This window comes from Calonectris borealis, chromosome Z (assembly GCF_964195595.1).
Source record: "Calonectris borealis chromosome Z, bCalBor7.hap1.2, whole genome shotgun sequence".
Taxonomy (NCBI): Eukaryota; Metazoa; Chordata; class Aves; order Procellariiformes; family Procellariidae; genus Calonectris; species Calonectris borealis.
The window spans coordinates 11735881-11748924 of NC_134352.1; the positions used below are offsets into that span (position 1 = coordinate 11735881).

Here is a 13044-nt window from a genome sequence, read left to right on the forward strand (position 1 = left end):
CCTCCTTATTCTTCTCCTTTACCCTCCAGTCTGTCCCCAATTCTAGGTACAAGTACAAAAACACACATGTAGATGCAATTTTTCTGGTATAAATTTATGTAGCTTAAACAAGCAGCTGACTAGTTGTCCATGTTCCCATGTAGCTAGCATAGTTTTAATTCTGAATATGTGCTGTGTGATAGTAATAGGAGAGTCACACTACAGTCCTTCTTCAGCTTCTGTGGGAAGTAAATGCAGTGGTAACGTTAGATTTTTCAGAGATGCCCAATAGAGGTAGAAGGCTAAATCCTTCTGAATTATGGAAGACTTATTTGAAATCCACAGAATAATATATAACATTGTGAGTGAAATTCTGTCTCAGTAGGAATACTGCCACTTGAATGGGATCAGAATCTCAGCAAGGGACATACACATAGCTGATCTTGTCACATGAGATCCCAACATAAAGTCCAGCCAAATTTTTAAAAATTAAAAATTGTAATTGGTTTCACATTTTTTTCTAAACTTAAAAGATTCCTTTCTCTCTTTTTAAATTTCATATTAGTACATGGTACAGTACAGTTACCCTATTCATAATTTTAGCAAAATAAACCTTTCAGTTATCCAGAATCCAGAGATGTCCTTTAATACAACCATTTCCTTTATCCAAATGCTACCTAGACATTGTGAAACTCTCTGCTCTATTATAGTGCTGCATGATGTATTGCATGCTGCAAAATATAGTTTATGTTATTCTTTTAATGAGTTAGCATTTTTTACATTTTTATTAGAAAGGTCTTTTATCAAATGTGAATGTGAAAGCATGTTCTTTGTTCATCTGTAGCAGTACTTCAGCTTTAACTCTTCTGCTTTATTTTAGTGTTGTTTTTAGAATTAAAAGCTTTAAAATGAGTGTCTTCTGAGTTTAAAGTCTTCTAAATAGAAATGAGTGATGAGTGACCATTAGCAAGCTGGTTGGATTGACAGCCTTCACCACTGACATGTCCTTGGGTAGTACTCAAATTCTGCTGAAGATAGTAGAAAGAGTCTTGCTGACTTCAAGAGGCTTAGAGTCTGGTGATTATCTACAAAATACAGTTACAGTTTGAAGAACACCAGTGTCAGCCTACCTTTCTGTTTTGTTGTTATCTCTTGATCCTCTCCTCGAACAGAGCATCTCCAGAATGAAAACTAGATTATTTTCTAAGGACCGTTAAATCTGTGGTGTCTCTCCTGGGACTTCAAGCAGTAGTCCTTACTAATGTCAGTTTGTCTGATGACTGTGATGATACGACTGTTCCTCCTCCAGAAGATAGAAGTACAGGGTAATGAATGTTATAGACGCAAATGGAAGTATCCTCAGTCAACTGGCAAGTATTTAAGATTTATCTCAGACATTTTGACAGGTGTAGTCAATGGCTATAGCCATATTTCATCATCAACTACCAAAGCAATAGGCAAATTTCAGGAACATGAGCTCTATTTGGTTACACAGATTTTTACTAAAAGTTAGATGCAACGCAGCAATCATTAGAAATTGTATGACACAGCAAACTCGGCAAAGGTGGTTGCAGCATAAAGCCTGTGAGACGTGCCTTACTTTTACCTCCTGGGGATGGCATAGCTGCAGAGATCACTTTTTTCTGTGTTGGTGTGGCCACACAGGCATACGCGCATATACATAAGAATACAGGCACATACAGAAAAGAATATCTATATAGAATATATATAATGTATAGAGAATTATATATTCATATGTATGTAAAACATGTCTGGCTATAAATAATAAAAACTGTATATAGAGAGGTTAGTGCAAATCAATACTCAGTATAAGGACACAAAATTGTTGACAATTGTTGCCTCAGGTTTGAACTCTGCAAGCATCTCAGTTTTTGAACCCACCAAGGGAACACAGAGTGGTGCTCTCCACAGAACTTCATGTACAAGGGCAGGTGGTCTTTATAGCACCTGCAAACCAAAACGCTCTCCCATTTCATCACTTTAAATCTATATCCTTGTGTGGGGCGGCACTTGTGACTGATGTTTCTGCAAATTCAGTTCTCCAGAGAGTTCTGTTATAGCTCCTGGTATCTCTCACTGCCCAGGAAAAGTAGCAAGGAAGCTTGTGGCTAACGCTGTAGCTGCTGAGTAAAGCCCTGATGACCTTGGCAATGCAGGAAAGCATTTACCAGCTGGTAAAGCTGAAGTATGAAGTATGATAACCAGCATGGTGCTCATGGTGAGATGCTTTAAATCTACAGAGATTCACATCCCAGATGCGGAGTTAGCTAATCTAGCAAGTATTCTTTTCTAAAATGGCACTCTATACAGATAAATATGTGATGAGTTCCTCCTTTCCCAGGAGATTATATCCCTACCAGAAAATGGGAAAGCAATTGTAATAATAGAGCTGAAGAACTGAAGGTGATATGTACTTTATAATCACTTCAGTTCTTCACTCAGTGGCCATCCATTGTCTATGGTCATGCAAAATAATGCAGAGGATACTAATACTGTATTCATGATGTGGTGATTTTATGGAAAGATTGTGCATTTTGATTATTGTTTACTGCAGCTCCATCTACATACAGGTGAGGGTGCAGGCAGGTACATTAAATAAATCACACAATGCAAAAACTGACTTATGAAAGTCTTTAATTAGATCGATAAACCTTCACTATATTGTTTCAGTTTGAATGTTGAGGAGTAGATTGAATAACCACAATATTTAAAAAAATCCCAACAAGTAAAAAAACAGTTAATGTATTTCCAGATGTAAAACTTCCTAGATTTTATTCAAACCATTGGCATTGGAAAAAGACTGTGTTTTGCCACCGAAAAGTTAGTCTTTATCCCCTAGATTAGGTAGCAAACATCTTTTATTTATCTTGTTATTGATATTGCAGAGGGTCTCCAGCTCCATGGTTCTTTTTCTGTAGACAGAAAAGTTATCTGCTTCTTCCTACAGCTAATTAGTCAAACCAGAAAAATGAATTTGTTTAAAGAAAAGTGGAACGAAATCAGGTGTTCTTTGCAAACAGTGCAAGGGCATAGTATGAGTCTGACTGCAGTCAGAGGATGCAGGGTCTCTTGAAGATCTATGTCTGAAGAAGAGATTGGTATAAGGTTCCCCAGCATGTAGAACATTTCTCTCTCCCACTCCACTCACACCCCCAAAAGTTATTAATAGCCCTTCCATCTGAATTGACCTCAATAGTACGAGTCGTTGGTTTTTTAAGAGTGTCTTTCTGGGGCTAGTCCTTTCAGACCAGTAAAAAGACAAGGCTATGCAAGATTATTCTGATTATTCTCCAGGTGGCTACCATATGCTTTTCAGCTAATGAGTACTCTGACCTCCTAATTCCTGTCTGAATTTTCCCCTATTTCATATCAGTCAGTATAAAACATTGGATTATACATTATTACACTCTAAATTGGAATTCAAAGATAAAATCATTTGCCATCCAATGTTCTCTCCAAAGAAAATAGAGGAAAATTCCCTCTCCTCCTAATTTAAAATTTGCTAAAATGCACTTTCTGATGCAGAGATATAGAACAACCAGTCTGAAATGTGAGAGAGTGGGTTTTGTAGAATTTGTTTGTGTGGGAACCCTAATGACTGAAACCTTCCGATGAGCATGCATGAGTCTACATGCTGTCATTTAGTGTCCCATAGTACACTAACCACAGTCCTCTGGTTCAGACAGGGGACCAAGCTACCCCATCTTCTGTATTTTTACCTCACCTTTCCACTGCAGCAAATTCTACAGATTCTGGCATCAGATCCCTACTACATACCAATTTTTTTCTGTAGCTCTTGGATCCTGCCTCCAGGCAGAAAAACACTCTCAGTCCCTACCTGGGGAGCCTGTTCATGGTAAGCTACCAAAGAGAAGCTACACATGTGGAAGAATGCACTAAACATATTGCCTATGTGACCAAAATACAGTTAATCTAACAAAGTAATGAAATACTGTCTGTGAAGTTTTTGGTCTCTTTTGCTTTCATCAATAATACCTGTTCTTCTGTTCTTGCCTCACTAGAACAAAGTACGGAGCCAGATTTTCCAAGTATTTCTTGCCTTTCCCTTCCCTAAGTAATGAGACTGCAGGTTGAAAAAATACTAGTACTGAATCTGTCAGAATTGACCAAGGGTTCAAGGCTTTTATGAATGGTTTGGGGAAATGCTGAATGCAAAGCACTGGAAAATTTCAGTTTGCGATCGGTAACGGAGCCAGGATTTCACAGAGGTTATAACGAAACACCATCCCGGGACATTTAAACTCTGTGTATCCCATTGGAAGAACTGTGTGCCCTTAAAGAGCCACAACGGAGTTCTTCTTAGAAAAATTCTCTTCTGCTAAAGGACAGAAGGAATTTTAAATTGCAATATTAGGCTTGAGGCAGAAAATTTGGGTGAGGTGTCAGAAAGACAAAGGGGTCCTCTGAGCCGAGCTCAAATTAATATATTGCTATGCTTGTACATTCTGTGACCTGCTGTTGGAAACAAATGTGTAATGTATATACACCTGTGCATGATGCAGTGTTTGTAAGTAAAAACATTAAGCATAAACACTTCTGCATGCATCTGACAATAGGATAGTCAGGGCTAATCCATGCAACTGTTCTGAACAGAAAATAAACCGTGATTTAAAACCCAATGATAGCTGGATCTCCTTACCTGGTACAGGGTCTGAAATTCCTCCACTGAAAGGAGTGATAAATTAAAGGTAATGCTTACCGATAAAAGTTTGCCAGAGAGCATTAAAAGTGAATTCTAGATCCGCTCTCTGTGTTGTTTCTAAAGACCAGACATAAAATATGCTCCCATAGTACCAGGGAAGTAACAAAACTGCCGACCGTCGTCCTAGTAGGGATTGCATGTTCAGACTGGCTGCAGAGTAGAAATGGTCTCAGCATGAGCTGCTTTGCAGCTGATGCCCCATGCTGTGTGTTAAGAATGTGTCAAGCAAACTCCTCTCGTCTACGTATTAGGAAACTCTGCTACAAGTTTTAATACGATTGATATTAGAAACTCACACAGAAACCTTTCCAGACTCAGAAAATCTCCCATAACAGAGCTGCATTCTCTAGCAATATGGCTTTACTGGCAATGTGTTGAGATTCAAGTTTCTGAGTGCAGATCGTGCTCTGCATATAAACAGATCAGTCCCTAAATGCTCATGAAAATCAGGCTGGAAGTGCCTTTGAGGCCTGACAGTCGCCCATCTCTAATCCACCTCTACAGCACCTTCGGTGTGAAAGGTATTACACAGAGATGCAAAATCCCAGGCCTGTGCTGCAAGAACTGACAATTTAGTTGGATGTCTCAACATAACCGCTTACATGGGATGGATGATGCAGGGTCAGATTCTACCATCCCAGTCAAGAGCAGGAGCTCACTCTGCAAACAGTCTGGTACGTACCAGGAGAAATGCTGAGAGGGGTCATAGTGACGATTACTTTGCTAATTACAACATAATAAATAGTTACTGGAGCCAGGACTGTGGAGAGATTGGATTGGATGGGGGGGAACTGCCTGTGGAAGAGCATCACATTTCCACAGAACGTAGATCAAGAATACAATCCCGAGGGACACACACCCTGAGCACGCTCACCTCCCACTCGTTCGGCTCCAGGCAGAAAGGAGCAGCTATTGCTTACTGCTCCAGGAGGACAAACGGCACACTGATTAAAACTTCCAATTTTCTGTTGAAGGCTTTGCAATGATCAGTTTGTGTAACTGTAAAATGCTATTTTTGACAATAAAAATTTAAAGAAAGCAACACAAAATTGCCCTGTGTACAGTTGATCTATATATCACATTGTTTCTTAAAAGAAGGTAATCTCCACTGTAGCCCTATGACAAATGCTATTCTAAAAATAAATTTTATACATCTTAGGAACCTTCTCTGAATGTCCAAATCAACGGTTTTCTTCAAATGCTAATGTATGCCCTGCCACCCATGCTGTAGGACCAAGCACTGTGTGGCAATTGACTTCAATGAGACCAGGCGTTAAATCCACAAACAGAGCTCCACAGAGCTGCACCGCAACTGCATGCATTGTTTGGAAGATAGCACTGAGGAGAGAAGTGGTGTTTTAAAGGTAGCAAGGACAGAAAGAAGCTCTCATCTCTGGGTCATGGCTTGGAATCACACCTCAAACTGAGGTATCCTGAAGTCAAATTCAGACCCAGGACTAGATGCTACCTCTGAAAAGCAATGTGATTACTCCTGCTTGTTCCAAAATCAGCACTGGTCCTACAAGTTCTAGTGGCCATTAGAAGAGACCACATGAGCTGAACGAAAATAAAGCCCCAGTAATTCTCTGGCCTTGGCATGGTATCTGCATAAAAAGCTTGAAGCTGCTGTCATGCCTTCTTTGATCAAATAAACAGTAGATTTCTACTGGCAAAACTATAGTGTATGAAAAAAGCTCACTTTATTTAAAAAAAAACCACAAAAACCTTTCATTTTTAAATGGACAAGTCTTATTTTTAAAATGGCGAAATTAATCCATTTCCATCTCCTTCTCTGCTTAACTAGCAGAAAAGAAAGGAAAAATCATAGAGAAAGAGATTTCAGAGGCAGTACTAACATATTTCTTTAACTTCAAATTCCCACATGTTCAATAAAAAACTTCAGTATATTATGGTGGATTAGCCTAGAAATATTGCTTAAACTTGTATTTTGTTATTAAACCTTACCTCAGCTAAATGAACGGAGGAAGGACATTGCCTGTAAATATCACGTTTTAAGCATGTATTTTTTATATCTCTTTCTATATTGTGGAAAATTTTCACTCCCATTAAACTTTGCTTTAATACAAACATTCTCTTGTTTTTACACTAAGAATGGAATAAAGCACATGACTCAGATCTGCGTGGCTGTATCTCAAGTTATATATTTACCATTCCATTTGTCACTAGAGTTTGCTGTCTTGCCTTGTAAAACCCCATATAACTTTTGACAGAGAACATCTAATCCTAGACAAAATGGAAAAACTTGACCTCTTCTTATACATATTTGCAGAACTGTACAAATCTAGGTTCCCAGGGGGCTGATGCTTTGCTCTGTTACGCAAGGCAAGCGATTGCTCATAACCCTGGCAAAGGCAGAATGCAGCTACCTGGCAGCCTGTTTTCTGGTGGGTGGGTCTGATCTTCAGGGATGCTGAGCACCCATGGGCACATACCGAGACCCTCACCTGCTTCTCTTGAGAACAGAAAGCCATAAAAGACCCTATTCCTCATCATGTTCATCAGCAGTATTTTAGCTGTTGGCTTCAGAGGTCATGAAATAAGACTTCCCAGTGCCATCAAAAAGCTGCTCTGTACATTGCAGAATAAGGTCCTGCAGTGACTAAGCCTGCAGGAGATAATCTGCCTGACAACAACAGAGTGCTTTCATGTGGAAGTGGGAGTTGAGCATGTCAGGGAGAGGGTCTGTTTCTGTGGAATTCGTTTGCTTAGTGGAGAAAACTTGGGCTGTACAGAGCATAAGTGTTTATTTATTCCCACAGTACTGTTGCTGCACGCCAGAGCAGCAAAGCTGCCTATAACCACCTATTGAGAGGCTTTACTTGACTCAGACCAGCTAGTATTTTTTTAATTTATGCTAATAGCATCCTGGTGCCCCACCAAAGCCTGGCCAAAGCGTTAAGATCTTGTTTGGTCTGAAAGAAACCAAACTATGTTATGTAAAAAATTGTATTTCCTCCTTCTGGAAATCTCTTCAGATACTGGTTGTCTGTAACGATTTGACATAAATTTCCAAACAAGTAAACTAGTGGATGCATAAAGTTTCCGTTCGCTTTCCAAACAATTCCATGGGCAGTGAGGAATGGCTCGTTTCAGTGGAAAATTCTTTGCCACTTTCTACACAGCATCTCAGGCTGCTACAAAAGAAAGGCCGTTTTTCTTCTTTCCTGCCCTGGTATTTCAATACATTTGTGTGGTACAACTTACGGTTGACAAAAAACAGCTAAGTAAGAACAGTTATTAAGACTTCCATCACAGAGGAACCTTTTGGAGTTGTGAGAGTTTAGTTACAGGAACCGGGACTTTGTGAGAGCAAATTACTCTATGCTTTAGTTACCATTACCCTTAGAGCTTAACCCTTAGAGTAGCTGCTTAGCATGCACATTGTATTACACCACACCTCTGTTACCTATACAGAGGCCAGATAAGATTTTTATACACAGCATGGAACATGCAATTTACTGTTGGACAGAATAGCCAGGATTTGCATTTCTGTATGTATGCTGCAGGCTCAGATTTTGAACGGTTAATCCTCATTGCTCACTTCATATTTCTCTTGCTATGTATCCATAAGCTGTGAACAAAAACATCTGTCATCCAGGTCCTCTGTTCCCTCCCCCCAGCAAAGCATGGCTTTGAGTGGACTGAGTGGACTGTAACCATTCATCACCCGTAGAGAAACATCTGGCATTTTAGAAAAGGCACACGAAAATGACATTTTCGGAAGAGTCAGATCCAGCTCTGAACACAACCCACAGAAGTCTATTCCCTAAGCGACTTTAGAGGTACTGAAATATATTTTTAAGACCTGAGTCCACTGACAACTGCTCCTAGTCTCTGCAAGAACTGTGTCATGATCATGTTGTAATCTCCTTGTCAAGTACGCCTATAAAATCCAAAAGTGTTAGAAACATTCCAGTCAACTCAATACCAGTTGGGAATGAAGCTAAAACCTGTACCTTGCATGCTATTGATGATGGATTAGTCTTTGAAAACTCCCCTTAGCCTATCTGGCTCCTGGGAGACTTTCAGAAGCTCGCAGGGTCAGCACATCAATTCCTTGAAGCAGAGGAAAATAAAATCCTGCCAGGAAGAAGAAGAAAGAGAGACAAATCCCTTCTACACTCCCTAACATCAGCCAGCTATTGGAGTGCATGCTGACATCTCTCAAGCCCTCCCAAAACAAAGTGACACTGCTGCTAAGACCCATTCAGCCATAGAGCACCGCATTCTTTCCTACAGACAGCTCCAGAGTTTTGATTCAGCTCTTGATCTCAGATGAGAGCCACTGCTGCCCTCCTGCCAGTGTGTCTACGGGCTTGGGTTCAATAGGCAGCAGGAAAACGAAAGGGAGGGAAAAGGAGAAAATAAAATTAAAATGTGATTTTTTTTTTCCAAAATGAAGAATTGAATTCTTTAACCTTTAAACATGCTTGTTTACTTACAGAAAGAGTATTTCAGGCACAAAAGGTTTGAGTATCAGTCACATACCAGGTTAAATTGTAATAGTATCAGGATTGTCCCATGCAGTGCAGTCAGCTATATTATCCCCTATCAAGAAGTTGAAGTTGTAGTTTTTGTATACATACATTTATATAAAGTATGCATCTTTCACACTATGGTCTCCTGGTCTGAGTTGACTCCAGTAGGGTTTATGTAACAACAGTATCTGTCATAAGGGCTGTTCTCCTTGTAAGAGCAGACAATGATACTGTCTTTAGGAGCAACAAAAATGTTGTCTTCAATGTCAGGGCAAGGAGCACTGTCCCTGGTGGGAGAAGAGCTCTTCTCCAAGGCACTGTACGTGGAGCCATCTCCCACGAACACATTCCCCGGCATCTCTGGGTAACAGGTCTCCAGGTATCTCAGCATCTCCTCCTGCTCCACCTTTCTGATGAGGCTCTTGCACTCTCCCATGGTGGTGGTGGTGGTGGTGGTGCAGATGGACACGGAGTCCTCGCCCCGCAGCACTCTCCTGTCCTTCTGGTATGCTTTCTCGGCCAGCTCGTCGCAACTGCCCTTGCCAGACTCCAGGTCCGAGGGGGTCCTCAGCAGCTCCATGACATCCCGGTCCTTGACTTGCTTGCAGCACGGACACTTGTTCTTGGGCCATTTGGTGCAGCCGTCAGTCTTTCTGGTGAGGGCGATGGCGGCAATGCCCGGCAGGCAGATGGCCGGCCCGATGGCCAGCAGCGGGATGTCCCCCAGGGTCTCTCCCTTGATGCCGGACACGGTGAACATGAAGCCGAACACCAGGAAGACGCTGACCAGAGCCACCACCAGCCCCGTCCGGGGGTTGATGTCGTCGGGTCTCATGGTCCGCACCATCCTGCTGGTGTGCAAGGGACCGCTTTCCTTCACCGAAGCGGCCCTTCGGGGCAGGGGGTGGATGCTCCCCGGCAAGTGCCTCAAGTTTCCCGGACGGCGAAGCGCGGAGGCCCCCGACGGCCGGCACCGCTCGGCTTCCCCTCGGCGGGGCCGCAGCCGGAGGGCGGGACGGGGCCGGGGCAGGGGCCGGGCCGGGCCGGCGGGCGGGAGCCGTCCTGCCTCCTCCCTCCCCCGAGCCGCTCTGAGCCGCGCTCCGCCGACCGCAACGCTAAGGCGGGAGCGGCCCCCCCCGCCGGCAGCCCCGCCGCGCCCTCCCACGCGTGACGGCGGGCACGCGTGGGCACGGCCGTGGGCAGGGGGGTGGGGGGCTAAAACCCTGCAAAAATGGGGCGGGGGGGCGGGAAGAGAGACCCAGGCGGTTTCTAGCAGCCGGCGGACGGGGAGCAAGCGGCCGCAAGGGACACCTGCCCTTCCTCCTCTTCCTCGCCCAGCCCCGCTGGAGCCCCGCAGCAGCCGTGAGTACGTGTACCGCCCACGGGTGCCGCGGCGCGGGGGGCTGCGGGGGTCGGTAGTGGGGGAGCTTTTACGAGGGCGGGCCGAGGGGGCTCGGGGTGGTTCCCCCCACCTGATGGCCACCACGGCTCCGCTGGCAGCTGCCGCCACCCCGGGCAGGCTTCCCCTCCCCGGCGGAGGGGACCGGGTCTGGGAAGCCCCCGCCGGCCCCCCCGCCGGGCCTCCTTCCCCGGGGTGCACCGGCCCCCCCTTCCTTCTGCACGGTGCCCCCCGCCCTCAAAGCCCCTGCCCGTGCGGGGCCGGGATTTGCGGAGCGCGTCCTCCTCCGGGCAGAGAGCGGTCCTGCCCCAAACTCTGCTTTCCCCAGTTAGGTGCAGGCGGAGAACAAGGCTTTCGGGGATGCTGTGCTGCCGCTGCATTTCATCCCGGGGGAAACCTTAGACGTAAGGCCTCTCCCGGTGTTATCCCCTCCCCAAGCCCCCAAGAATGAATCTAGCAGTTGGGATGCATCTTGCAGGGTTTCCCTTGATGTCTAAAGCCCGCCGTAAATCGGCTGTGATGGTGATGTCCAGTCTCTGTGTTTTGATGCACACTGGTGATGGTAATTCGAAGTAAGCCCCATCATCTGAATGAGTGTAGAAGTGGATCTGACATGTGTGGGAATGTGGAAAGGCAGGAGGAGCCTTATGAGCAGCAGCATTTTCGGGCAGGTTGCTGCAACGTTTAATGTGCCAGTGACATAAAGGAGTAAATGCTTTCACCTGGGGCAGAGATACTGGGAGATAAAAAGGAGTGATACTAGAAAGTGTCCAAGAGAATTAAGAGAATAAAAAAGGACATTCTGAACTAAATCATGAAACTGTGGTTTCTGTAAGTTTTCCCATTAACATGATTCCTTTTCCTCATACTAAAAGTTTGGAAAGCCCAGAGAAGCCATTTTAGAAAACACCCAAGCACCCCTCATCTTTCAGCCATGAAAAGGCCTGGATTTTATTCATCCTCCCTAAAGTGCAACATGAACAAAGCACCTCTTATTTTGTAGGTTTCCAAGTTGCCTTGCAGAGGGCAAGCTCGAGAATATCCTCTCATTAATGGGCACAACTCCTGCCTTATAGGACACTTGCTTCATAAATGGGGTGTCAAGTGATAACTTTTGCTATCACTTAGTTTGCTGTCTTAGTTTGAAGGCAGAGTGTGGGAGCAGAAGTACACACACTGGGAAGAGGTGTTTGAGTCGGTGGCAATGGCCGGATTTTGAGATTAGAAGTTTGTGATGCACCATGATCATCGTTTGAACTTGTCCTCCAGAATGTTGTCCAGTAAAATCCACATTGAGCCTCTCTCCTGTTGCTGAGTGGGCTGAAGCAGGAATAATTTGGACTCTGTTAGGAATACCCTCCATCTTGACTGAAAGACTTAAGAACCAAAACCTTCCAGTTATAATTCAGCACAAATTAACTTCTACTTTTGTCACTGTGCGGGATTTAGCAGGGTGGGCAACAACTGTAGCTTCTCGGCTTGTATTCTCTGGAGTGAGAATTTGTTGCTTGTTTCCATCTGCTGTTATTCAGATACACAGCTTTTATGTCCTCACATTAGAATGAATAATGCCTTTTTTACCCCTCTGCTAAATTCTGGATGAAGGGAAATGATTAACTTTCAACCAGTCAGTCCCACATACTAACATGTTGGAAAGGTTATGTTATGAGCAGGGTTATGTTGGTAAATAATGCCGTGAAACTCACCATTCCTGCTCCCTGACCTTCCTTCACCTCATACATTTGAATAGTCTTAAGATTTCCTGTTGGGTTGGAAATTGGTCTTTTGCTGAAAAACAAACTATGTTGCTTTGGAATAGCAATTAGCGGTAGCTGTGTTCATCAACAGTCCTTCAGAGAAAGGAAAACTGCATCAGTAGATGAAACAGAAATGTAAATATCATTAGTGGCATCAGTGGAGGGGAAAAAATACTGTAAGAACTGCAGTACATGTCAAAAGATCTAACAAGAATAAAAATGGCCCTTCAAATTTAAGCGACGGGGTTACTGAGATGGAAGAGAGAACATCTACTTCAGAACAGAAAGCTGTTAGTGGGCACAAAAATACTTACAGAAAATGTCAGGACAAAGGTGGAACTCAATGCCTCCAATTTGTCCCTTTGTCAGTGGTTTCCAAGACTAACAGTGTGAAGATTGTATGCTTCCTGGGGGGATAGAAAAGGGAAACCAACCACTCCATTCCTGGAAAATATGCTACAATTGTTAAAATTGTCTTTCCAAGCTAGAAATCAAGAGATCAGCAAGTATCCACTTACACAATTGAGCAACAATGCAAATGGTTGAATTTTCTATCCTATTCATAACTACAGAAAAAAAATTACTCCTTTGAGCATGTTTCCGTTGTAGACCTTTACACAAAAGGTTTGGGTTAGCTAGTGCAATGACTGAAAATCCAAAGTATTA

General features: G+C 43.5%; 1 protein-coding gene across 1 annotated transcript; it reads right to left on the reverse strand.

Moving 5' to 3' along the window:
• Nucleotides 1-9352: 9352 nt before the first annotated feature.
• Nucleotides 9353-10069, reverse strand: TMEM215 (transmembrane protein 215). The gene has a single exon (XM_075138257.1). It carries the CDS (start codon nt 10067-10069, stop codon nt 9353-9355), a length of 717 nt encoding a protein of 238 aa, XP_074994358.1.
• Nucleotides 10070-13044: the final 2975 nt, after the last annotated feature.